The 26,022-nt window shown below is 50.5% G+C and overlaps 1 protein-coding gene, 1 long non-coding RNA gene, 1 other non-coding gene and 1 pseudogene across 4 annotated transcripts; 2 read left to right on the top strand and 2 right to left on the bottom strand.

Moving 5' to 3' along the window:
* Nucleotides 1-3,931: 3,931 nt before the first annotated feature.
* On the bottom strand, nucleotides 3,932-4,122 carry LOC135975884 (U2 spliceosomal RNA). The gene has a single exon (XR_010592955.1). It is a non-coding gene; the product is annotated as a U2 spliceosomal RNA (small nuclear RNA).
* Nucleotides 4,123-9,057: 4,935 nt separating this feature from the next.
* LOC135975881 (U2 spliceosomal RNA) lies at nucleotides 9,058-9,210 on the top strand (annotated as a pseudogene).
* A 3,517-nt stretch (nucleotides 9,211-12,727) lies between these two features.
* On the top strand, nucleotides 12,728-25,131 carry LOC135975806 (uncharacterized). The gene is made up of 2 exons (XR_010592853.1): nucleotides 12,728-16,326; nucleotides 24,667-25,131. It is a non-coding gene; the product is annotated as an uncharacterized LOC135975806 (long non-coding RNA).
* On the bottom strand, nucleotides 14,303-22,554 carry LOC135975805 (paxillin-like). Of its 2 annotated transcripts, none has more exons than XM_065568312.1 (5): nucleotides 22,430-22,554; nucleotides 22,038-22,211; nucleotides 21,389-21,470; nucleotides 19,968-20,116; nucleotides 14,303-18,104 (listed from the first exon to the last, which is right to left on the bottom strand). In XM_065568312.1, the coding sequence occupies exons 2-5, from the start codon at nucleotides 22,197-22,199 to the stop codon at nucleotides 17,838-17,840; spliced, it is 660 nt and encodes a 219-aa protein (XP_065424384.1). In that variant the 5' UTR covers nucleotides 22,200-22,211; nucleotides 22,430-22,554; the 3' UTR covers nucleotides 14,303-17,837. The 2 variants fall into 2 exon arrangements, with proteins under 2 accessions (XP_065424384.1, XP_065424383.1); XM_065568311.1 differs by having other exon boundaries at nucleotides 22,362-22,487.
* Nucleotides 25,132-26,022: the final 891 nt, after the last annotated feature.

Below are 26,022 nucleotides of genomic sequence, written 5' to 3'. Positions count from 1 at the left end.
AGTTCTCCAGGTGAAGGAGGAGCGACTACATGACCCTTGGGGTGAGCTTGTTGGCCGTAGCACAGGCGCTGACTCTTGTTTTTGCCAGCGAGTGCTTTTGAAGAGGTGTGTGTTTGGGGAGGGTGGAGGGGGCACTGTGCTAGTTTTGGCGGGGGGTGGAGGCTATTTTCAGAATCTTTATATACTTTTCAGATTCTAGTTACAGAATGTGTCTATCGTTGGTATCTTCACACTTTTAATGATGATTAAACTGTTATGAACTATATAACCAGGAGCTAGGGCTACTCAGGGAGAACCAAGTTTTTAAAAGCCTGCTCCTAAGCCACCAGAGGAGCTAGGGATCAGGAAAGATTTGAGGGAGATTAGAGGAGGGGGTAGATAAACTTCATTAACGTTCTTTAAACTTAAGGCAATGGAAAAAAAAAAAACCCTGATACAAACAAAACAAGAAAGGAAAGAGCTGCAGGAGTAAAAAGAGAATGCAGGCACAAATCCAGCAACAGATTGGGGGGCTATCCAGTTTCTTGCACTGAATGCAGCATGGATGATTACCTGGCTTATGGGCGGGTGGCAGACTGCTATAACATGGCAAGCCATGCAGTAAGTTGTTGGACCGTCTCTTCCTGTTGTAGCTCTGAGGGAGTTGAGTGGGATGAAAGACAGAATCCTTCAATGACTTTGACCGCCTTGTAAACAGGCTCACTGAAGACCTGTCTGCAGAAATTCCATGAGGAAAGAATGGAAATCCAGGGAACACAGCGACTTCTCACAGAACCCCTGCGTCTAGCTATAACTACAGCCGGGAAGCCGGGAGAGGAAACACCCAAGTTCCGGCAGCAGATTCCAGGATCCAGAAGCAATAATGGTCAAACTGTCCTAAGGCTATGAGGAAGATCCTCGATGGGCCCTCATCCTACTGTGCCATCCCACCCGAGAGACTCTTCTCCTACTCCATGGCTGTGTTTGACCGTGTAGTCCAGAATGATGCACAGCGTTTGGGATGCATTTTGCCCCTGCCCCAGCTCAGCCATGAAGAGGGTCTGGAAGAGCACTTTACGCTACAGGAAATAGTAACAGACTGCTAAAGACACAAAATATAGCCCCAGGAAAGGAAGGCATTTGGTACGACGACTCCTGGAAAAAACACAGATCCTGGTTGCCTGGTGCTAACTGCTGTGGCAAAGGTACCACTCAACAAGGCAGACCGCTCCATAAGGCAGCTGGCAAAGAAGAGGATGTACCTCCCCGGCGGGCCAGTAATGAGCTGGTGTACATCACGCATAGGCACCGTTACCTCGAGGGGAAGAAGGTAACGCTTCAAAGGAAATACTAGAGAGATGGTAGAGGGAAGATATAACAGGGAAAGCCCCTTTTCTCAGAAGCCCCTGCAGACTCGGCTCCCTTCCATGTCTGTCATCGGTGGATTTAGCTACCCATAAAATATAATAAAATAAAGAAAAGACAAGATAATACGGTGCAAATAAAGGTAAGTGAATTAGGGATAAAAGGTACAGAAAAACTAGGGAGAATGCTGGGGAGAAATACAAGAATAACACAGTGAAACAGCAAAACCATAAATCAGTAAAATAGTGGATCAGTGACTGACTCTGAGAGCTTGGAGCTCAGGCCCATACACCCTTCCATGGGATTCTACAAAACAATAAACAATACCCCAACACGGAAACCTTTCTCCTATTGCTCTGATGCAGCAGATGTCACGTACAGGCGTGATGCCCAGGACCTACAACTCTTGGACTGATTTAGAGTCCTTGAGAAGGAACACTGGGGAGTCCAGACGACTGATGGTTCTCGTCGCGGGCGAGGAGACCCTCTGGGATGAGGGACACCAGGAGATGCAGGATATAGGAATGACGATGACAGGACTCCTCTTCCTCAAACACACTACGGGATAGATGTTGTTCTTCGATCTCGGCTCTGAAGCTCTGCGAAGACCCGACCGTGTACGAACTGTCGCTGGAATGGACAGCCCCGCGCAGGCGCTGAACAAGACCTTATAAAGCCTTTTTGGCGGGGAGAGTTCTGAGGTGATGGAACACTGAGGGTTGGACTTGGCGGGAAAAACCGGTTCTGACTGGTTTAAGCTAGAGTCTGTGTAGTAAATAAGTCCCCTCTCAAAGATGGAGTTCAAAGTTAGAGTTCATGTATTCCATTTTGAATTTCAGTTCAAAGTCAGTGATTCATTTCAGTATTTTAAAAACATCTTATTAATAGGTAATTGAAACAGTACATTCCATCTAACAGCAGGGAGGCAGCAACATCCCTCGAAGGGGGTGATCTGGCTGACGCTGCGGCGATCCACTTGCGCCTTCCATCTTTCGATGTGCCTGGATGCTACAGTGAGGAACTTTGTGGCGAGTGCTGTGCGTGACATCATCAGGAAGCGAATCGCCATGGCCCCTTCTAGCCAAGATGCCGCCAGGTACCCAGGGGGGAGCCGTATTTGGAAGAGACGACAGCATCATCACTCTGAGAGCGAGAATTATGCTGGAGAGGACCCTGGAGGATACCATCCGTGGGCAGTACATGGAAAACCTGAGATGGAAGATGATGATTTTCATCAAAGCAGAGTAGTAACTTTGGGGAACCAAGTTGCTTCTATCTGGAATAGCGTCTCCGTGGGGGAGTTACGCTGGAATAGCTACTATGCTTATAGCTATGATGCCAGTCAGACGAGCCCCTCGACTGCACGTCCTGTGGGTCCCAATAGCCTGCTCTGCTCGGTCTGCAGAGCAGGACTTCACTTTCCTCTCTCTAGGGTTGGCTGTGGAACTGTGGTGCCACCTGCTGGTTCAGATTTCAAAGCTTGGTGGAAAAATTAATAACTGCAAGGGCGGGAGAAGCAACTCTCTCGCTGAGTGCCTGACGGGGGTAAATCGATCCCCACAAAAACAGAGTTTAATAGCAGAGTACTGAGCAGCACTTCAGCGGTAAAGCCTGCCATAAACACTAGATAATGTACATTCCATCACAAAGCTCCTGTGAATGAGCTTAATCTTCACTCTGCAAGCACCCACCCCCATTAAGTGGCCTATCCCAAGCCACATCCTAAAAATGAGAAGTAAAATATAATGATTTAGAATTTACAGTAGGTTTTGGGAGGGGAGGGGGGGAACAGGATCGGGGACCTCTGGGAGCAGAAGGACACCTTGTGCCTTCACATGATCTCACAAATGGAGATCCATGCAACATATGCTGGGAGGGGAGAAGAATATAACCAAATCTATCTAATTCACACTGTTGTTGAATACAAGTATTATCACTTCATCACATGCCTGGAGTGAAAAAGACAGCACATGAAAAGATGGGGTTGCTTTACCAAGTTTGGGGTCAGTGCTAACGTATCAACAGAGGGAAAGGAAGTACAGGAGTACTTGTGGCACCTTAGAGACTAACAAATTTATTAGAGCATAAGCTTTCGTGGACTACAGCCCACTTCTTCGGACGCATATAGAATGGAACATATATATATACACACACATACAGAGAGCATTTGGAGTGAAGTCTGTGTGTGAAGGGTTTGTTGGTTGAAGAATGGTCACTTTGAAGTCTGTTTGAGTGTCCAGGGAGATTGAAGTGCTCTCCTACTGGTTTTGAATGTTACAATTCTTGATGTCTGATTTGTGTTCATTTATTCCTTTGCGTAGAGACTGTCCAGTTTGGCCAATGTACGTGGCAGAGGGGCATTGAAATCAAGTACACAAGTTAAGAAGGAAGGTACTAGACATCTGGGGTCAGGCTTGAGTTGAGAGAGATTACAGGTATCCGTTACAAGGTTCACAAAGTACATACACACATCAGCAAAGAAGTGATCTCTAGTATGCCACTTCTAGAATATATTCGGAGTCCAAGTCAGTATTGGTGTAACACATTCAATAGATTCTATTTTTTTCACCACAATAGTCTCCCCGAGGGGAGGTGCACCGTTCCTGGAGGTACTGCAATACCAGGTCGATGCGTGGAGTGGATGGAGCAAGCTCCTATTCCATCTCCCTGTTCCAAAAATCCATTTAATATATAGTCCTCAGATAGAGGACGTATCAGATATTAAACTGATAAGAACAGATACTACACTTGATCTTAGCCAAAAGGCCGAGAAGCGATAAACATATGCTGCAAAACGAGACAGCCCTACCTCCGCCACAGCTTTCTACGTCACCACGAAGAGCTCCGAGACAGGGACCAAATGCCATCAAGGAGAGTTGGACAACTAGGAAACGCTTAAGGGACAATCACTCCCCCAAATGACTCCAATGTAATAATTCAAAGCAAGAACTCCACACACAATTCTGCTTAAAGACCGAGAAATCTTTCAGTCTGGTTACTTGGGTTCCTCTCGCTGCTTTCCCTGGCTGCTGCTGTGTACTCCTACATTGCATAAACCCACCCACTTCCTGTGACGTACTCCGTCCCTGTTAACTCTCGCAGCAAAACAGAGACAAGAAAACGTGTGCAAGCGCTATCCCGGCTGGCCACACCGCATGGGGCTCTTCTACAGTTAGTGCGGCTCCTGGAGTTCTGCCCCCATTCTCCACCTACCAGACTGGGGGGAGCTCAGGGGTTCGGCCCTGCGGCAGGATAGTGGCGCTAGGGGCTTGTGCTGGAGGAGACTGGTGCCTGCCACTTTCCATGCACCGAATGCTTAGGGCAGATTGCCTAGAAAAATGCTGCAAGAAAAGCTGCCCCCCCCCCCCCCCTGTTCGCTTGTCTATGCTTGTCTATCTCACCCAGGACCGCTAATTAATTTTGAGGAAAACACCGCGGATACACACTGACAACAAGCGATGTACGTGAAAGAGAGAGAATGGTAATCGTTGGGCAGGCAGTGAGAGAGTGCTGGTGCCTGCAGCCGGCCCTGTTTTAAACAGCCGGGACCAGGGCAGCTGCTCCCTTTTCCCCTCACCGCCGTTGGCAGCTGGGTGCAGGGGGAGGCAAAGGGGGCAGGGATGTAAAAGGGGCCGTACAGGCAGGGCTGCCGACGGGGAAGCAAAACAGATACAAGAAAATGTGCAAGCGCTATCCGGGGTGACTAAACCTCATAGGGCTCTTCTACAGTTACAGTGCGGCTCCTGGAGCTCCCTGTTCACCCCCCCACCACCACCATTCTCCACCTACCAGACTGGGGGGGAGCTCAAGGCTTCTGCCCTGCGGCAGGGTAGTGGGGCTAGGGGCTTCTGATAGAGGAGACTGGTGCCTGCCACTTTCCATGCACCGAATGCTTAGGGCAGATTGCCTAGAAAAATGCTGCAGGAAAAGCTGCCCCCCCCCCCCCCTCTGTTCGCTTGTCTATGCTTGTCTATCTCACCCAGGACCGCTAATTAATTTTGAGGAAAACACCGCGGATACACACTGACAACAAGCGATGTACGTGAAAGAGAGAGAATGGTAATCCTTGGGCAGGCATTGAGAGAGTGAGAAAATCTAGCCTATATTCAAGAAAAAATAACTATTCTAGGCTTTAATAGCCTACAAATCATAGATGCACATAGTTTGAAATCACTTGCTCATCAAGTTCTCAGAATATTTCAATTAATTGATAGATCGATAGATCTTCCTTCGCTTCTCTCAAAACCCTCTATTTATCCTTTCGTTAGGACTCTGTGATAGTTACTGATATTTACCGCTCGACCCACGTCCATAAGACGATCACCTGCAAACTCAGTCATGTGAAGCATGGATAGCGCATGGATAGCGCATGAAGCGCAAAGCAGCATGTGCACTAAAATACACAATTGTACCTATACACATCAAAAGAAGAAAACCCACGAACACTTAAGAAAACCACTATACGACTGAGCGTGCTGGCCCTTCCAGCTATCGCCAGCCAAGGGGGACGCTATACATGACCTCACTGTTAGGCCCCCACCCACCAGCAGCGCAGCAGAGCTGAGCGGCTTCCTGCCTGCTTGCTCCACGTGGCTGCCAGCATCTCCCTGTGGTCCCTGGGCAGGGTGGGTTTGTCCCAGGGCCTGCACCCCAGACCACCTCCCCCAACTCAAACTCCCTCCCAGAGCCTTAGGCAGGTGGGGGACAGAGATTGGGGGGGGTGGCCTGCCACCCCTGATAGCATGGTCTGTTTGAGGGACCATGTGCTGAGCCTAGCAGCCTTTAAAAAGCCCGCTCCTAAGTGACCAGAAGCGCTAGAGAACAGGAGTGCTCTGCTCCGCAACTTGAGAGCTTCTTAAGGAGACTTTGATCCCTTTAGCACCCGTCACCTTTGAACCAGGTGGTGGAGCTATGCAGGGGTAGTGGCGCTAGGGGCTTGTGCTGGAGGAGACTGGTGCCTGCCACTTTCCATGCACCGAATGCTTAGGGCAGATTGCCTAGAAAAATGCTGCAGGAAAAGCTGACACCTCTCTCTCTCTTAGTGTTCGCTTCTCTATCCTCTGTCTCGCCCAGGACCGCTAATTAATTTCGAGGAAAACACCGCGGACACACAGACGACAAGCTCTATAGGTGAAAGAGAGAGAATGGTAATCGTTGGGCAGGCATTGAGAGAGTGCTGGTGCCTGCAGCCGGCCCTGTTTTAAACGGCTGGGACCAGGGCAATTGCTCCCTTTGCCCCTCCTACATCTCACCCCCGTTGGCAGCCGGGTGCGGTGGGAGGCAAAGTGGGCAGGGACATTAAAGGGGCCGTACCGGCAGTGCTGCCGACGGGGAAGGGGCCGCAACGTTGAAGCACTGCTGTGGCAGCGCTTTAATGTGGGCTGTGTACGTACAGGCTGGTACCGGCTTCTTACTGGTTTCGTACCGGCCCATATTGGCTCACTTTCACCTCTGCCCAGGGCCCAACTCCAGCACTGTTTGAGGCTGGGTCTCTCCCTTGGCCCCGTCTTCCACCCCTGGGTTCTCCCCCACCCGCACGCGATTTAAAACGGCCCAGGGCCCGCACCCACCACCAGCAGCACAGCAGAGCTGAGCGGCTTCCTGCCTGCTTGCTCCACGTGGCTGCCAGCGTCTCCCTATGGCCCCGGGGCAGGGTGGGTCTGTCCACGCGTGCTGCTCCCACCCCAAGTGCCCCTGTGGCCAGTAGTGAGGTGTGGGGGCAGTGCCTGGGGGTAGCAGCATGTGGAGCCCCCACAGCCCAGGAACCCCAGGTAAGCGCTGCGCTCTGCCTGCACCCCCTCCCACTTCCTGTGACTTACTCAGTCACTGTTAACTCTTGCCCCAAAACAGATACAAGAAAATGTGCAAGCACGATCCGGGGGGACTAAACCACATGGGGCTCTTCTACAGTTACAGTGCGGCTCCTGGAGCTCCCCATTCACCCCCCCCCCCCACCACCATTCTCCACCTACCAGACTGGGGGAGAGCTCAAGGCTTCTGCCCTGCGGCAGGGTGGTGGGGCTAGGGGCTTCTGCTGGAGGAGACTGGTGCCTGTTGAGAGAGGGCGGGCACAAGTTAAGATTTAGCCCTCCCCCTTCCCCCTAAACAGCTTGAGGCCCACAGCCCCTCCCTTCAGCTCCTAGGTTTTAGCTCTGCAGGGGGAAACACCAGCAAACAGTTGGGAGCTGCAGGACCGGGCCTCTGCTTCAGTTCCTTGGAGAGAGGCAGCAGCAAACGCAGCAGCTCTCCCTGCAGCTCCCAGCTGTTTGCTGCTGCCTCTACCCAAGGCGCAGCCCCCAGCTTTCCTGCTCCAGAAGCTGCCGCGCAGGGAGGGGGCCCAGAGCCTGCACCCAAACTCCCTCCTGGAACCTGCACCCCAACCCCAGCCCAGAGCCCACACCCTGCCCCAGCCCAGAGCCTGCACCCAGCACCTGAGCTCCTTCCCTGAGCCTGCACCTAAACTCCCTCCCAGAGCCCAGTCTCTCACCTCTCCTGCACTCCAATCTCCTGCCCCAGCCCAGGGCCTGCACCCCAGACCACTTTCTCCCCTCTCCCCCCCCCACTAAACTCCCTGAGCCTTAGGAAGGTGGGGGGGGGCAGTCTCTGGGCACCACCAAAATTTCTACAAACCTGACTCCCCACACAGTGTGGTCTGTTTGTTTGCGGGACCATGTGCTGAGCCTAGAGGCATCTAGGAAAGTTGAGAGCCACAGGGAAGGGGTCCAGTGACACCATGTGACCAAGCAGAGCCAGCAAATAGCAAACTCTGGCAAAAAATTAGTGGGGGACACCCCCATGCACCCTCCTCTCATATTGCCTCTGGCTTCTGCCCAGCAGGGAGGAGGCTCTGAAGACCCGAGTCCAGGGAGGCATGTCACACGAGACTGAAGCCCTGAGCCCCAGGAGGCGCGTCCCAGCTCTCGAATGTCTGAAGATTGTTGTATGCAGCTCGGAGGGTCAGTAGGTTTGGCCCACCCCTGCCAGGGCCAGATGATGACATTCTGAGGCCCTAAGATAGGTCAAGTGTAAGAGGCCCCATTATTCTCTCAGGACATTGAATATATAGAAAACCCCTGGGGCTACCTCTGCAGGGAGGCCTGGCGCCACGAGGACGGCTCTTCGGGATCTCACAGCTAGGAGCAACATCTCCTCACCACTTCTTCAGGAGGAGGAGGAGGACGACCCACGGAGAACCTCTACCTAGGACCCAGAAGCTGCCCTTCACCCTGCTGCTCTGGAGAAGGCTGCTACCAGAGAAGCCCCCACCACGACGACCCAGGACCAGGATGCTGACTGCTGCTCCAGAGAGGGAGGCTCCCGAAGGAAACACCTCCTCGACCCAGGACCCCGAAGCTACTGATCACCCTGCTAACCGGAGGAAGGCTGCTCCAACGGGATCGCACTCCGCAGCCCAGGATCTCGATGCTACATGCCGTCCTACCGGGCAAAGAGATGTCGTAGCCAGAAAGTCCAGCCCCACCCCAGGAGCGGCGTCACCTCCTCAAGCTTCTCTGCCAGACCGAGAGGAGCCACCCCGCGAGTCTGCAGGCACAACAGAGGGTGAGGCAGGGGAAGACGACTGCATCTAACTCTGATCCCCCCTGACGCTCCGGCTTCCCCAGAGCCACAGCACGTAAGGGAGGACCAATCGTCTCCCTGACCCTACCTGTACAGTACCGTCCCTCTGAACTTGTTTAAAATCAAATTTACACATTCGCTTTAATAATATTAAATGTGTTATCAGTTTAATATTGGATACATCCTCTGAGGACTATATATTAAATGGATTTTTGGAACAGGCGCTTGCTCCATCCACTCCACGCATTGACCTGGTATTGCAGTACCTCCAGGAATGGTGCACCTCCCCTCGGAGAGCATTGTGGTTATAAAAAATAGAGAAACTAATTTCTATAGCAAGGTTGATTTGTTGTATAGTTTCTTTTAATCGGAGCCTTAAATAATTTCTCTAGCGTGTTCTCTAGCTCCTCTGGTTTCTTAGGAGGGGGCATTTTAAAGCTTTATTCTCCCTGCATAGCCCCACCACCTGATTCAAAGGTGACGGGTGCTAAAAGGATCAAAGTCTCCTTAAGAAGCTCTCAAGTTGTGGAACAGAGCGCTAGGCTCGGCATACAGTCCCTCAAACAAACAGACCACACGGTATACTTCAGTCAAGCAGCAAGTACACCACAAACACACACTGCAGCCACTCAGCCCAGGGGTCACGCAGTTGCTCCTCCTTCACCTGGAGAACCCCCTTGCAAAATTCTCCTGTTCTCTAGCGCTTCTGGTCACTTGAAGGCTGCTAGGCTCAGCACATGGTCCCTCAAACAGACCATGCTCTCAGGGGTGGCAGGCCACCCCCCCAATCTCTGTCCCCCACCTGCCTAAGACTCTGGGAGGGAGTTTGAGTTGGGGGAGGTGGTCTGGGGTGCAGGCCCTGGGAGAAACCCACCCTGCCCAGGGGCCACAGGGAGATGCTGGCAGCCACATGGAGCAAGCAGGCAGGAAGCCGCTCAGCTCTGCTGCGCTGCCTGTGGTCGGTGGGTGGGGGCCTAACAGTGAGGTCGTGTATAGCGTCCCCCTTGGCTGGCGATAGCTGGAAGGGCGCCGTCTTGTGTTTACTGTCCAGCACGCTCAGTCGTATAGTGGTTTTCTTCGTTTTCTTAAGTGTTCGTGGGTTTTCTTTTTTTGATCTGTATAGGTACAATTGTGTATTTTAGTGCACACGCTGCTTTGCGCTTCATGCGCTATCCATGCTTCACGTGACTGAGTTTGCAGGTGATCGTCTTATGGACGTGGGTCGAGCGGTAAATATCAGTAAATATCACAGAGTCCTAACGAAAGGATAAATAGAGGGTTTTGAGAGAAGCGAAGGAAGATCTATCGATCTATCAATTAATTGAAATATTCTGAGAACTTGATGAGCAAGTGATTTCAAACTATGTGCATCTATGATTTGTAGGCTATTAAAGCCTAGAATAGTTATTTTTTCTTGAATATAGGCTAGATTTTCTCACTCTCTCAATGCCTGCCCAAGGATTACCTTTCTCTCTCTTTCACGTATATAGCTTGTTGGCAGTGTTTGTGTCTGCGGTATTTTCCTCGAAATTAATTAGCGGTCCTGGGTGAGACGGAAGATAGAGAAGCGAACACTGAGAGAGAGGGAGGGAGAGGTCAGCTTTTCTTACAGCATTTTTCTAGGCAATCTGCCCTAAGCATTTTATGCATGGAAAGTGGCAGGCACCAGTCTCCTCTACCTTGCCGCAGGGCAGAAGCCCTGAGCTCCCCTGGAGTAAAGGGACATGAAGTATAGTTGAAAATAAAGCCCTCAACTATACTACATGGAATACCTGAGATGGAAGATGTTTTTCATCAAAGCAGAGTAGTAACTTTGGGGAACCAAGTTGCTTCTATTTGGAATAGCGTCTCCGTGGGGGAGTTACGCTGGAATAGGCACTATGCTTATAGCTATGATGCCAGTCAGATAAGGGTTTGGGGTGCTGTTTTCATTGAGAACATGCTTGGGGTCTAGTTATGTAGCTGGAAATTCTGGTCAGTCACCTCAACACCTGAGTGCTGGGCTAAGAGTCCATGAGGTGACAGGAGGGCTTGTTTTGGGAGGAGCTCTTTTATTAATGCCATTGTATGTTTAGATGGGCTCATCTACACCAGAAAAGCGACTCAGTTTAAAGGTGTGATTTATAAACCTCTGCAAAAGCAGGAGTGGCTGTTGCCATTCAGTCGATTAGGAAGAGGTTTAAGATAAGAACATCTTATTTTGGTTTAAGTCTCCACACAGGGTGAGTGTGGTTTAAAAAAATAATTTTAAAGATAAAATTGATGCAACTTTCTCATGTAGAGAAGGACTAAAGCCCATTTCCGACCGAAGGGTTTCACTGCTTGAGACATGACACCACTGTAACAGCCAGTGCCCTGCAGAAGGAAGAAGAGACCTTTTGCCCAAACAAACAGGGACACGTTTCTAATCTTACCAAAAAAGCAAGGGGTCTTTCCCAGCTGCACAGGGGATGTAGCATCTCCCTCCTTCCTGGCTCATGCTGAAGACACAGAGCGAACTGTGTGGTATTCCACTCATCACCCCTGCAGTATTTGTCAAGCCTGAAGCTCAGTCCAACAGATCAGCCCGTCTGGGTTTAAAAATGTGTTTGGTACCATTCGTAATAGGTTGGTTACCAAATTTTCATCCGTGGCAAACACAAGCCTCTGGTTCTTCCTGAAGCCTGTGCGGCATCTGGGCTCAATCCCTGGATATCATGAGGCACTTAAGGCTCACCCAAGAGGGGGCTGGTGACTGCAGGGAAAGAGGCCTTGCATAGAGTTCTGAGGCCTGTGCCCACCTCCGAAGTTTTGTCAATGGGCCCTAGAGGGAGCTGTGAGCCTTCTCTGAAGCTGGAGTGTCAGCCAAACTCACTCGGGGAAAGGCGAAAACAGGGTGGCTCTGGAAATTAAATACAAGTGTGGCTGCCTCCTCGATCAGGTTTTGTCTCCATGTAAATACCAAGCTGCTCCACACAAGATTAAAGATTCTCACCAAGTCCAAGGTTATTTGGTTCTTATAGATCCCCTACGTGTTTCTGCAAAAGATTCAGAGCTTGGGGCCTGTTCGTCTTAATCCTCAGCTTCAAACTGATCTTGTACATGCCGCACCTGTGCGTGTGGTGTCTTGACGTGCCTGGAGCCGGTTGTTACTGGGGTTAGATGGGGGTGAGAGAACGTTTGCCAGCCTTTGCATTAGAAATCTCAGTCAAGGCAGTGTTCAGTAGGGGCATTATTTATTGAACTCCATTTGTGTGTTTCGTGTGCAGTGTGTAGAGAAAGTCACAGCTCAGATTCCAGAAGAAACACCCCTGGACTTGTCCTACAATACCTATTGTATTGGACATGCCTTGCCGCAGTTCAGATTCTTTATGTAACCCAGCTCCAGGCAGGGACTGGCAAAGCGTGCAGGTCGAATCACTCCCAGCCCCATTAGCTAGTAGCCCCAGCCTTCAGCACAAATAGCAGGAGACACAGCTAGTAGCCTCCCTCCTCTCTGGAAGGCCCCACCTAACCTCAAAGGCCGATTGCTCCACGCCACTTACCCCACTCAGCCAGCAGCAGAGCGGGAGGCACACACAAGGTCTGGTTCTCCGGCTTGGGAGATTCTGTAAATAGTCAATGACACCACCACCACCACCACGGCAGGGCGCTGCACTCCTAGGTCCTGTGTTAATGGGAAGGGAGAATTATGCTGGAAACTGGGACGCAGCAAGTCAAAAAAGGAGAAAGCGGGAGTGAAAACTACTTACTGTCATTAACCACTGAAAGTCTCTGAGGTGGTAGGTCCCCAGCTGTCAACATCACAGGTCACCATATTCCAACTGGCACGATGAACCAGCCCGGCCTGGGAAGAGAGAAGGGGACTGGGACCGGAGCTGGGAGGCCGAGAACTGAATGGAATGTGGAGATTGAACAATGCGAATTATTTTTGTCCAAACAGGCTGTTGCTGGGACTGTTAGCATGAAGGATTTTGCAACCAGCGCTATGAAACAACAGCCAAATCCTCTCTCCGTCCCACTGCATTTTTGGAAGCAAGGGAAAATGGCAGGTGCAAAAACAAGAACGGGGGAAGGTGACATTTTAGTCTTTCCCCTAAACTAGATATTTTTAAAGGAACATATTCCGTTGCCCAGAACCAGGCAAACACCAGAGGTGGGTGATTTCTGGCCCTGTGTATGTGCTAAACCAAAACCGCAATACATTCAGCTACATATTTAACATGAAAAAATATATATATATAGTGCTCATAACAGGGCCCGGTTAATGGTGCTGGGAGAAGCTTTAACTTCTTGTTAAGTTGTGAATTAAAGTTCTAAGTCAGGGACCTTAACACTGCATTCCTGTCAACTTTTGGATTTCATACATGCGCACAGCACACAGATAGCGTCAAGAGTTTAGGATTAGCCAGCTTGGGAGAATTTTAATTAGGAATTCCTGCTGTTGTACTGCCGCCTGCCAATCCCGACGCTGCTTGTGTGCTCTGGTGCTGGATCGGGGGGATTTGAATAAATCAGTTTAGGTCTCAGCTCTATAAAGGCCACTTCATTTTCCTCACATACCCATGCTCAGATATCTGAAATCAGACCAGTTCCTCCAACTTTCCAAGCGCAAACTGGGAGTTAACTCGTCTGCAGGAAGGCTACAGATTTTTTCTTAACAGCAGCTTTCTATTGACCTCAGGTTTACTGCATTACTGTGCACAGACCAGGTTCCTGCCCAAAGCCTTGTTTTCATTTGCTTCTTGGGGATCATTCCTTGTGAAGGTCAAAGTCCCAGAGCTAAGCCCTATTTTCTTCTTGTGCTACTGCCATTGGCCTGTATAAGTCCCTTTAGACTGTGAGCTCTTTAGGGCAGGGATGACATTTTCTGTTCAGGCATGTGGGTTTTTTTTAATTGTTATTACTGCAAACAGCCTATACATCTGTGGTGTTATGCGGAATAATCAGTGGTATGATTACAAGTGCTTAGCACAGAGGTGCATCAGGAAGGTTACTATGCAGTCCAGGGGGTTTAAATGTAGGTTGTGATTTCCAGATGCTGTCAGTAAGGTCACCATGCAGAGGTTGAGAACGACTGGAGGGTATTAGCACTCTTCATGACCCAGTGTCCAAGCAGTTATTGCATGGCCCTAGGGTGTGGCAATGCCAGCATATTGTGCTGAGAAGGATGAAGTGAGTGTGTCAGGATTCACGTCTGCTTATTGCACAAGTGACAGTTTCAGTTTTACATCTCTGCCCTGTCCAGGCTAAGGTCGAAACCGTACTAATAAAAATCACCCTCCTCAGCTCTTGCCAGCGTGGCCTTTGGTTTCTCCATCCTGGAAGGCAAGAGGAGCTACAGACGATGGATGCTTTGAACCATTTCCACAAGCCTAGAAATGAGTGGAACCAAGTCAAGTGAAAATAATGGTAAAATTTTATTAGCATAATCATAGGGATTTTAAATGGAAAAAGCAGAGTTAGACATTTACAAGGAAAAACAAATGAAGTAACTGTCGACCCAGAGGGAAATCCCCCCAAGCTATTCGGGGCGTGATTTGATTGAGACCCACCTTGTCTGATAGCTCTTTGATTGCACTGCCAGAGTTCATCAGATTAGGAGATCATTGTAAACAGAGCACTGAGGCCTTTCAAGACAACATTATAGTAACCCTAACACAAAACCTTTCAAAGAAACAGGGGTGTATCTAGAGCTTAACTTGCCTCTGAATGGGCAGCTGCCCGGCCTCTGCATGCAGTCTTGTAGCTCCTCAGTGGTTGTGTACTGTACACACCTGCCTCCTGTGTCCAGTTTAAGCCTGAATAACCCATCTCAGCCTTCCAAAAGCACATTCTCGCCTAACCCCTCTCCCCAACCACTCCTTGGGACACGTCCCACTACCTGCAACAGTGCAGTAGTACAACTTGCTGGTCTGCACTTTAGCACCATCAGTATCTGTGAAGTATGCTTGCTAATCACGCAGGGCAGTCTTAACACATCCCTTTCCCCAGTTTGCTCTGTACAGCATTTCAAATGTTCCAGTCTAAACTGTACTTGAATTTAGGAAATTTAAAATGGGTATTTCTGACCCTCCTACTGGCAGCAGCCAGCTTGAGGGAAAGTAACATTTGGAGGCAGCAATGAGCATAGGACCCATCCCCAAACCAGTTTAAATCCCAATTGATCAGGAAACCTCTCAACATTTTGCTAAGGCAGTACTGGTCATGGAGACTACTAAACCATTATTAAAAGGGGATGAAACGGTTTTGCTCTGACACTGGGATAGTGTAACAAGATTTTCCCCTTTTACAGCACCTTCCCTCCAAGGGTCTCAAAACCCTTCAGAAATATCCATGAATTAAGCCTCAACACCCCAGTGAGGTAGGTTAAGTATTATCCCCATTTTACAGATAAGGAAACGGAGGCACAGAAGGTTATAAACTCGCTCAGTATCACACAGAAATGCAGTGGCAGAGACACTCCCAGTCCTGTGCACTGGACACAGGACCGTTCTCCCAACCAGCGGGGTCAGAACAAGTGTCAGTTTCAGCAGGAAGCTCAGAAATCCCAATTTTAAGTAAAACTAATTTCAACTCCAAAATGACCATTTAGACAGTTTCTTGCCTTGGGAACTTCCCAAAAGCTGTGCTCTACCCAGCTGGAGTAGCTTTTTGTTTTACCACTTGTTCCACAAAACCCTGCTTTCACAACCACAGACTGAGGCTCATTTGTATGGAAAACCAGTGAAAAACAGTTCCACTTATTCAAGGATGGTAGTGAAGCATCGAGCTAAGGTTATTTAAAATAGTAAGCTAGGATCCCTCTGTTAAAGTGAGGGTTTGTTTCTTACACAGTTAATCCCAGAACTCCCTATGCCTTTTCCATTTTGAACATTTTGTAGCCACCCCAATGTGCCATGCCTTAATAACCAAAGATCTAGAATCTTCTAGAGTCATATTTTAAAACCCTCTTCTCACTGCACCACTTTCACCATTAGTGTAGAACACTGTAGGGTTGTTTCTAACACAATCCTTTGCCCTTCTACAGCACGCTCCTTCTGAAGATCTGAAAGTGCCTTTGACAAATATGAACTAAACCTCAAAATCCTACAAGGCGGGAATATTGCCCCAATTTGGAGATGGGGAAACTGAGGCACAGAATGGGTAAGTGACTGGCCTAAGGTTACACAGCAAGTCTGTGGCAGAATCAAGCACAGATTCCAGATCTCCTGACTCCCAGCCCTTTTTTTCAGCCCCAGGACCATCCTTCCCACCTAAGGGGAGAACTCCCCTTCCCGAGTTAACCCTCTGCTCTCATTTCTGATGGTTGAAGAGGAATAAAACTATGAAGGTGGACTTTGGGTTCTCCATCTCTGCATCATGTGGCACTGAATTAAGACTCACTTTTTGTTACCCTGGAAGTCGGGCTTTGGAGAAAGGCAGGTAAGTCAAATACAGCAGTTTACAGGTTACAAAATAAACTTTCCAGGTGATCTGAGATAATTAAAAGAGCTATTCACAGCTCACCTGCTTGTGCTAGCAAACAATACAAGTCACATTCCCTTCCCCTGCAAAAACCAGAGCCCTCCCAACCCCCAGTAAAAAGAAAATACTTCATGTTAATGGTTTGTTAGACCCAAGCATTGCGGTTACAGATGCAGTAACCAGCACAACTGGTACCCTGCCTAGAACAACACAGTGTGAGATATAAAAGTAGCTTTCTTAAAATCACTTCAAAACCAATTTCTGTAGAAGAGGATTAAAAGTAAATTAGTTCTGAACTCAAACCTCAGTGTAGAAATCCACAGTTTTTATCAAAGCATACAGTATTCAGTTCCATAGCAAAACTCCAAGGGTCAGATACACCAGACCTCGGGGACTTGTTAGACCAGTAACAGTCAATATCAAAGGTTATTGCTCTAGAGAGTCTCAGTAGAACGTGTTTCTCAAGAGCAAGGAACAGACAGTATCAAAGAAGAGGGACTGCCGGCCTGATTAGCAAAGAGCAGAGAAGAAGATGAACAAGGAATACGAAGTCTATAGCTTTACTTTGTCCTTGCTTTTTAAAAAAACCTAGAGAGGCTTTTCAGGCCCTTCCCTTAGTAAAATGCAGGCCAGACACACAGCATAAGCCACATTCGCTCAGAGGGGAGGGCTGGGCCCTCAAATTTCTCTGCATTTTCTTTTAAAATTAATTGGTGCCAGTCTCCTCCTCCTCTCCGAGGAGCAGCAGAATTAGGAGCATTTGCCCTACCCACTCCTGGGGAGTTGGGGGAGTCCAGCACAAAATGGGACACTCCATTCAGGAGGGGGAGAGAATCACAAGCTAGAAAAACAGAGTAGCCCCCTACTTCCCCTTTCTAAAAAATAAGTGGCATCAATTCCCTGCAGTGTTACTGAACTGGAAAGACTCCACTGCAGGGTCTTTACAGCTTCTGGGGCTGCTGCTGTAATCGTAGTAAATCCCGTGTGCCCCAGGACTCGACCGTGCACAGCCCGGGCAATGCAGAGGTCAGAGCATGGCCCTTGCTGTGCAGCAGCAGAGCTACTGCTTGGGTCACACAGCGCTTAACTGCCCCAGCGAGAGAGAAGTGTCACCAAAGCCCAGGACGTTTGGCTTGGAAGTGTCACATGTCGGCTCAGGGAGAGCTGACTCAAGGCTTTATCCAGCCCTCTCCTTGAGAAAGGCATCTCCTCGCTAGCGCTTCAGGCTCCTCTCGGCTGTCAACAATCATACAACACTTTAATGATGGGGCTCAGCATCTCCCCACTGAAACACAACATGGGCATTTCCAGTTTAATGGTCCATCTTGTCTTTCTGGAGCAGCACTTAGCACCCCCCTTCCCCGTCTCCCCCCTCCCCCGGCAAGGTTTCTAAATCACAGTAATGCTCAGAGAGACTCGGCTGCCTAGTGAGGTGACAGAAAGATGCTCCGTTCCCAGCTAGGATGCGTCTAGCAGAAGAGTTTGAGGAAGCAGTTCTGACAGTAGGGCTTGTCATTCTGTTCCTTGAAGGTTCCTTTGTTGAGCTGCTTGAGGCAGAAGGCACAGACAAAATGTTCTGGGTGAAATTTCTTGGCCATGGCGGTGATGCAGCGTCCCGTGATGGGCTTCTGGCAGCCGGAACACAGCGAGCCGCGGCGTTCGTGATAATGCACCTCACAGTAGGGCTGCCCATCGTGCTCAAAGAAGCTGCCGTTGATGAACGGCGTGAAACATTCCTGCAGGAGGTGGAAGCAAAAGGGAACAGATTGATATGGCAAGCTGGGGACACAGGCAACTCCACAATCCATGCCTTCGCCTGCCATGCCCCTAGCTGCCTCCTGCAGGAAGGGGGCAGGGTGAATCATCTTCATCCAGCAGAAAGGGGCTGCAGAAGTACTGCTGCAAAGATGATGGGTGCCCAGCAGACACGGGGTTACTGAGCATAAGCAGGCAGATGCAGCAACTGGGAGGGAAAATAAAGCCCTCAACTATACTTCATGTCCCTTTACTCCAGGCTGGCTTTATTAACACAAAGAAAATCCAAACCCAAGAGCAAAACTACTGAGAACACTTGATAAGCAACACCAGAGCCTCTCCTGCTTCCAGTAAGCTGGGAGGGAAGAGAACACCCCCTTCCACAGAGACAGCTGCCACCACAACAGCTTTTATAGCCCACCCACCCCAGCTCACCCAGGTGATAGGCAGGGAAGAATTCCTTATGCTCCAGGGGATCACGAGCACCTTTTACCTTGTCACAATGGGCTGGTTTTCATTTCTTTAGCTGTATCTGTCCTGCTTACGCTCATATCAGTGAAAAAGAAGGTGACGGCCAGTAGGGTTTTTTTTTAAATTACCCATTTAGAATGCCAGATATTATGCATATTCCCTGGGACAGCACCGTCCTTCTTGACTCATCCCAGACTATACACATACAAGAGTCACTTCACCACTGAAATACAGTGGCAGGCAGAAGGTGACAGCCACTGGAGAAATGTGGAGGGGGAGAAATTTTGGGCAAGGACCCTGGGGGACAAGTCCATACCCTTACAAAAGCGATACTGGGTCTTTTAATGTCTAGGAAGAGAAGCTGTTAGAGACCAATTTTTTAAGAAGCACCCATCTCTCTATAATGGTTATCACTGTCTAAGCCCCACGCAGGTATTAATGGCTGTACCTTCACTACAGTCATGGGAAGTTAGGAGGAATCCCCCCCCCATTTTACAGGTGGGGAAACTGAGGTATAGAGCCATTAAGGGACTTGCCCAGGGTCACATGGGTCAGCAGCAAAGTCAAGAACAGAAGCCAGATGTCCTGAGTCCTAGTTTTGTACTTGAACGTCCAGCCCATCCTTCCTCCCTAGGGACACGCACACTACCACAAGTGCACGCATGGTTGGACATCTACTTAGTCACAGGCAGATGCAAACTGAGCCCTGCGTGCAGGCATCCAGCAGGGTGCAGCCACAGTAAGTGCATATCCAGGCATGTTCTCACACAGTGAACTGCAAGGAACTCCAGTTGCCTGCAGCACTGAAAGGCAGCAGGCTCCTGGGAGCCTGACGCTGAGACTACTAAGCCATCCACCTCCATTCGAAAACAAACACTGGAAATTGGCCTGACTAACAACAGAAAGACAGAATCTGCCCGAAAGTTGCTGCCCCCACTAACAGGCAGCAGCGTGAAGAATGCCCAGCAACATCTCCTGAGCAGAAGAGCCTGAACTCAGGTCCAGGCAAGGATGAAGCTGGTCAGCTGCTCACAAGAGACTGCCAGAATTTCTATTCACAGGGTGCTGAGGCGGAGTGCTTAGAAAGCTTAGCTCACTATTACTAAGAAACCACTGGAAAAATTCTGTGCTTATCAGTGAACTGCTGCAGAAGCCCATAACTGTGGCTATGGGGCAGGGGGAGGGAATTAAGCCCCTAGAGAATTTAATGGAAACAGGCAGAGAAGCAAGAGGGTGCGTGGTCACTATCACACTATGTATTTTCTTGGGCTGGCTGTCCTGTGCTGGCACAGACCCCTTGTTCTGATCGAGGGAACCACCTAGGGGACTTGGGAGAGGGGTCAGGTGCCAGTGGGCAGCACAGGCTCTCTTACCCGACAGACAAAGCACTCAGGGTGCCATAGGGTATTCAAGGCAGAGATGTAATTTTCCAGGATGGCCCGGGCGCAGCCCCCACACTTCAGAGCGAACATGTCGAAGTAATCCTTGCGGCAATAGGCTTTGCCATTCTTCTCATGAAACCCTGCCAAGGACACAAGGGAAAAACAGAGCCAGACAGCATCAGCTTGTGACCTTCCTTCATGGGAATACCCAGCCAGACTCCATGGGGCAAACAGGGTGGCTGGGATCCCCAGTCACAGACCAGAGGTATCCCTTATTCTGCTATAGGAGGAGCACATGCTACACCTCCTGTAGTCTCCATGTGGAAATAGCAATCACTGTTAGCTCCCCATCCACTAAGTAACACCACAGTCCCTCTCTACCCCCACACCCCCCGTTTTCTACATCACTTGCTCTAGGACAGTAGTCCCCACACTTTTCAGGTCGTGCCCCCCCTTATCCCTGTCCGTGCCCCACTCCCCGAAGCTGCGGTTGGGGGCGGGGCCGTGACTCCTGGGGGCAGGGCCGGCTTTAGGCCGATTTGGCTGAATTGGGCCCCGCGCCAAGAGGGCCCCGCGCTGCAGCTCTCCACCCCGCCCCCAGCTCACTTCCCCGGCCCCTCCTCCCCTCCCCTGAACGCCCCGCCCCCTCCCCTGCTTCCCGTGAATCCTGAAAAGAAGCAGGGGCGGGCCAGCAGCACAAGGTAAGCTGGGGTGGTGGTGGGGGCGTGAGAAGGGCTCCGGGGAGGCGCAGCCCCGTTCCTGCAGGCCCCAGCGGCTCTGGCCCGGCCCGGTCCCTGCGGCTCGGGTTGGCTCCGGATTTCCCCCCCCCCCCCCCCCCGCGGCGCGGCTCGGGTCTCTCTCCCCCCCCCCGTCCCCCGCGGCGCGGCTCGGGTCTCTCCCCCCCCCCCCGCGGCGTGGCTCGATTCCCGCCCCTAGGAATCGGGCCCCGCTCTTGCTATAGCCGGCCCTGCCTGGGGGAAGGCGCGGATAGGCTAAGGTGGGTGAAGATGGGGCTGGAGACCTGGCTGGGAATGGAGTTGCAGCCGGGGCTGCGGTCGGGAGCCGGGCCACGACTCCTGTGGGGAGGCTCGGACTGGCTAAGGTGGGCGAGGATGGGGCTGAAGCCCGGGCTGGGAGTGGAGTTGCAGCCGGAGCCGCGGTCGGGTTCAAAGCTGCAGGAGGCCAAGTGCCAGAGGACAGGGCCACAGCTGGGAGCAGAGTGGGGCTGAGTGGCACTTCCTCTCCACCCCCTATGGGGGTAGACTGGGCGGTGACGCTCCCCCGAAACATGCCCCACAGTTTGGGGACCACTGCTCTATGGAAAGGACCCATCACAGCCCCTTATGTTGCCTCCATCCCCACCCCTTACTTGCTTCACCAGAGTGGCTTCTCTCTGCAAAAACTAATAGTACCTTCAGGTCCAAAGAAAGCGCCACACTGCACACAAAAGAAGTGTTCTGGGTGCCATGTCCTGTCCAGGGCTGTCACCACTTTCTGTTTGGGAGAAACCGCAAACAGTGAGCGCTCAAACGCCAGTGCTGAGTGCAGCAAACATCAACTGTGCTTAAAGAGATGAGCCAAGCCCCGTCCTTGGGGATTCAATCCCCCCCACTCCCCTTTACTCTAACAAGGTCAGACACACCACTCCTTTCCTCTAGACCCGGGGGAGAAGGGGACACAGTCCCGTGCAGTACTCTGAAACTGAGCAGGAATGCCTCCTACCATGGTATCCCACTGGGGAAAATCAGGAGATCCTTACTGCAGTGAAGATAGCTAGATCCTAATACTCAGTTAGTAGAGTTGCAATGGGGCAAATTTAGTTCAGTAGAACCTGCCCTTTCATTGCAGGACCCTACAGCAGATGGAGGGAAATAGCTGCACTGGGTCCAATTATTTCCCCTACAGCACTAGGGTGAAGGACGAATAGGGGTCCCAAAACTACAAGAGAAGAGTTATAGGGGTAGATGGATGTGCGCTTTTCTACTCGACAGTACAGCACCAGACCCCCGCGTGCATGGCCAAGAGAGACTTCTACTGACACGCGCTGGCTCAGGGACTCACGTCGAGGATGGGCCCGTTGCAGTAGTAGCAGCGAGGGGAGAAGAGATTATGATAGTCCTTCTCACAGTAGGGCTGACCATCACGTTCAAAAAAGTTGCGTGACCCAATTTCCTCCTGGCAGTGGGTGCAAACGAAGTGCTCTGGGTGCCAGGTTTTCCCCATGGCTGTGACGACCTGTAGGGAAGATGGAGCAGTTATGGGGGACGACTCTACTTCTTTGCTGTGGCAACTCACGTGACAACACACCAGGTAGAGTTTGGCACTAACTACACGTTCTACTACTCAAGGGAGCCCTGGACTGGGGTAGCATGAAAACTGAATTACCTATCATCTCAGGAGAGGGCAGTCCCTCAAGGGCAGGGTAGAGGTCACTGGAGGAGCTTACAGCGTACCTGGCCAGTGGATAAATAGAGTACTTCAGTTTCTTCAGCATCGCCAGTCCCTTCAGCCTCATGATACAGCCCTCCCAGTTACTCCTTGCTGTAGCCAAGGCTTAGCAACAAGATGCTGCCTTAGACTCATCTGTCCAGCAATTGGTTTCTTGCAGGCTCCACAAACACCTTTGGCAACGGTAGCTACTCCCAGTTTGTTCAGGTCAGACTGGAGGCTTCCCAACATACTGTCCAACTGGCTGACAGGTTTTGGGGGTGCAGACGGAGGGGAGCTGCCCCCAGCTTTCCCCTGGGCCATGAACTGCAAAGAAAAAACCCAGAGACTGTAAGGCAAGCACTGTACAGCTCCTCAGGGATTTCTGCAGTCTCTGAACGTAAGAACAGCCATACTGGGTCAGACCAAAGGTCCATCTAGTCCAGTATCCTGTCTTTCAACAGTGGCCAATGCCAGGTGCTTCAGAGGGAATAAATAGAACAGGTAGTCATCAAAAGATCCAACCCTCTGCCCACAGCTCTCCAGCTGTCCTGTATATGGACAGACCAGGACTTGCTCTGGAGAGGCTAATGTGTCTGCAGAAGCCAGTGAGAACAGGAGCAGGTGCAGAGATGCACCTTTGTTACAATGAGGCTGACACAAAAGTGTGGCTTACCCAGAGACCCCAGGAGCTAGAACAGCAGAGTGTTGAGGGGTGGAGATTTGGCTCTCCTCACACTCCCAATAAAGCAGAGATTACTGGAAAAAAATGCTTTTGGGCTGCTGGTAGAGCCTCCACGGAGATCTTCCCTTTACCTCATAGGTTCCTGGCTGGCTTACAAAGGCAGAGACATGCTCTCTGAGTGGTTCCCAAACTGTCTCCCCTTCCCTGTCTCACGCAGTTGTTGCTGTCTCTCCGGTCTCTTCTCTCCTCTCCTTCACAGTCTCCTTCTCACCCTCCCACACCTTCTTGTCTCTTCTTTTCAGGGTATTTTCCCCCTTTTCCTTCTGCATTGTTTTTCTCTCTCTTCTGTGCCCTCTTGGGTAGCTCTGACCCCACTCCCCAGCTTCACCAAAGGCTGCAATGGGAGCAGCGAGGGAAGGTGGGGAGCATTCAAGGAATCACCTGTTGCTTTACCTGCAGATGTGGCAGCTCAGCAGTAGTGTGTGCGCCTGCATGGGGAGGAGGTGGCAGGCCAGTAAACACTGCACAATACACGTGAGAGATTAACCGGGGGAATGTGGAGAGGGGATAAGAAAGGTCTTTGGAAGCCCACTTTGGGAATCACCTTAATGAATACTTAACTTAGAACCCTGTTTTCCATTGGGAGGGGGGAACAGATACATTGTCTTTAATAATAGAACCTCAAGAGGAAGTGGGGAGAAGAGAGAGGAAGTGTGCAGGACTTTGCTCTTTGTGGTCTCTTTGGATGCACAAGCAGCCAATCACAGATCCACATGCAAAAGGTACCACAAAGCTGCTGCTAGATTGGAGGGTCTCAGACCTCTGCGCCATGCAGCTGTCATTACAGTGACTCCAAGCACCCCAGACCAGCATGCGGTTAGTCTGGAGTAAGCTATCAGACTGCTCCGGAAGAGCCCAAATATGCACTCACACCATGCACAGGCGGCTAGCTAGAACCTGCCCACTCCAGCATTCACTCAATGCCTGCCTGGCCTGATGCAGAAATCCTCTCAATAGGTGGCTTGGAGACAGACAGCAGATCCAATTCATCCTTCCAAACATTTTCAGCCCTTTCTGGAGTGACTGTTGAGCTTCTGACTTGCTCTCTTTCCCGGTCTTCTCCTGGCTTGCTCTTAGTAGGGCCACCTTTCCTAGGAGTTCTCTCTCTGCTCTGCCTCTTTTTAACCATATCAGGAGAGTCATCTGTCCTGCTTTCATGCTCAATTTCAGCATCCTGCTTCTGTCCTTGTTCTGCTCCAAGACCCAACTGGCCTTTAGTATCTGGGAAGACATCCCACCGGTCCACAGCCACAATAGGAGGCTCACACGCTGACGGCAAGACATGGTCATTCTCAGAATATAGCTCTGGTATAAGCTCAGATAGCTCCAGAGCCCACAGCTGATCTAAAGCTGCTTCCATTTTTCCATCCTTCTGGGAAGGAAAGGCTGAATTATCCCTGAAAATGGCCTGCTCTGCTGATTCCTTGGGTGTCTGCCCCTTCACTTGGCTGGTTATGCTAGGGCTAGAAACAGGAACAGTTGTGAGCTTGGTCTCAGTTCTGTGCTCTTTCTTTTCAGTGGCTTTTGCCTCATCAAGCCCCTGACTGTGGGCCTCTGCATTAGAAGGAACAGACAGAGATTCCGTCTTGGAGGATATCATGGCCTGCGACACCTCTCTAGGAGGATTTGACTTTTGGCTCAGCCTGACTGAGCTCAAAGAAAGCACATGATCCCCAAAAGGAGCAGAAATAGCAAAGTCCTCTGGAAGTGACTGACCCATCCGAGCCACAGAGCGGAGCTGTGGAGTGGTGGCAGAACGTCCTGGAATAGCTGCAACTGCAGCGCTGCTGCCTTCTTCTTCAATATGAAGGACTTCCAAGGTGGCAGGTGGCAGCAGGGCTGGTAGGTCCCTGCTGTGGCCTGTCCCATGGGGTTTTGACTGGGGCAGCAGAACTGTACCGGGAGGAGAGTCGATTGAGTCTGGATTTGTTGGGCTGGAAAGCAGCTCCAGGGAGGGTTCAGAAATCAGTGACAGAGTGGAAACAGCCTGTAAAAACGAGACAAGAAAAGAGGAACAGAGAGGGGGGAAGATAGAGACAGAGGTGAGGAAAGGAAAAGAACAAGGCACAACATGGCGGAACAATCAAAGCCTGCAAACCACAGAGCCCTCCTGACATGAAGCCATGAAGGTAGCCGGGATGGACAAGTGGGACCTCAGAGTGTGGAATGTGAACACACAGCTGTGCCCCTTCTCAAAGGAGGGTGCTGGGAATGAGGAAAGATCATGCAGCCATTCATTGAGTACTTTTTCTTAGGCTCTTCAAAGCCGCAGATAATTCTTTCTCCTGTAAATGGGGCTGATGCATCTGCCCCAAGGGCCCAGCCCATTAGACCAAGACTGATAGTCACATTAGCAACTTTCTCTGAATCAGACACTTGCATTAATTTGCATAGAAATTTACATACTTTTCGAAGAAAACAATGAAGCATGTAAGCCATAATATTTGCCTCCCTGATACAGTAGCCTCGGGGCACTCACGGCAAGAGGAGCACATGACTCAGGCTCTGGCTTGCTCAAATCACAAGGCTCTTCTCTGGGTCGAATACATGATGAATCAGAGGGAAGCATTCTAGGACTTCAGAGGCTGTCCTTCGGGAGCCCTGCATTTAACTCTCTTCTTCCTCACCCATCCCACTTTTCTTGCCCCTTTTATATTTGGGTGAGAGAAGTATACATTTTGTTCCAAAACATGCTCTGAAATGGTCAGGGGCAGGTACTCTGGTTTTAGTTCTCCATTGCTTATATTTTAAAGCTGATAGATCATGGCTCTGATCCTGTCCACTATGTCAGCTCCTACGTGACAAACAGGAATTCTTTCCATTTCTTTAAGGGAGTAGAAATTAGCGTAGCTTGTTATGACAGTAGGGTTACCA

Source organism: Chrysemys picta, chromosome 15, assembly GCF_011386835.1.
Source record: "Chrysemys picta bellii isolate R12L10 chromosome 15, ASM1138683v2, whole genome shotgun sequence".
NCBI classification, from domain to species: Eukaryota; Metazoa; Chordata; order Testudines; family Emydidae; genus Chrysemys; species Chrysemys picta.
This window is presented reverse-complemented; position numbering and strand designations above follow the sequence as displayed.

What these genes read in the sequence shown, in the direction of transcription:
- LOC135975805 (XM_065568312.1), bottom strand. Translation starts at nt 22,199, where the DNA reads ATGGGGAAAACCTGGCACCCAGAGCACTTCGTTTGCACCCACTGCCAG. An exon ending in GCAACGGGCCCATCCTCGAC is followed by an intron (nt 21,471 to 22,037) that starts GTGAGTCCCTGA and finishes TCTCCCAAACAG; the next exon opens with AAAGTGGTGACAGCCCTGGA. An exon ending in CGCTTTCTTTGGACCTGAAG is followed by an intron (nt 20,117 to 21,388) that starts GTACTATTAGTT and finishes TGTCCTTGGCAG; the next exon opens with GGTTTCATGAGAAGAATGGC.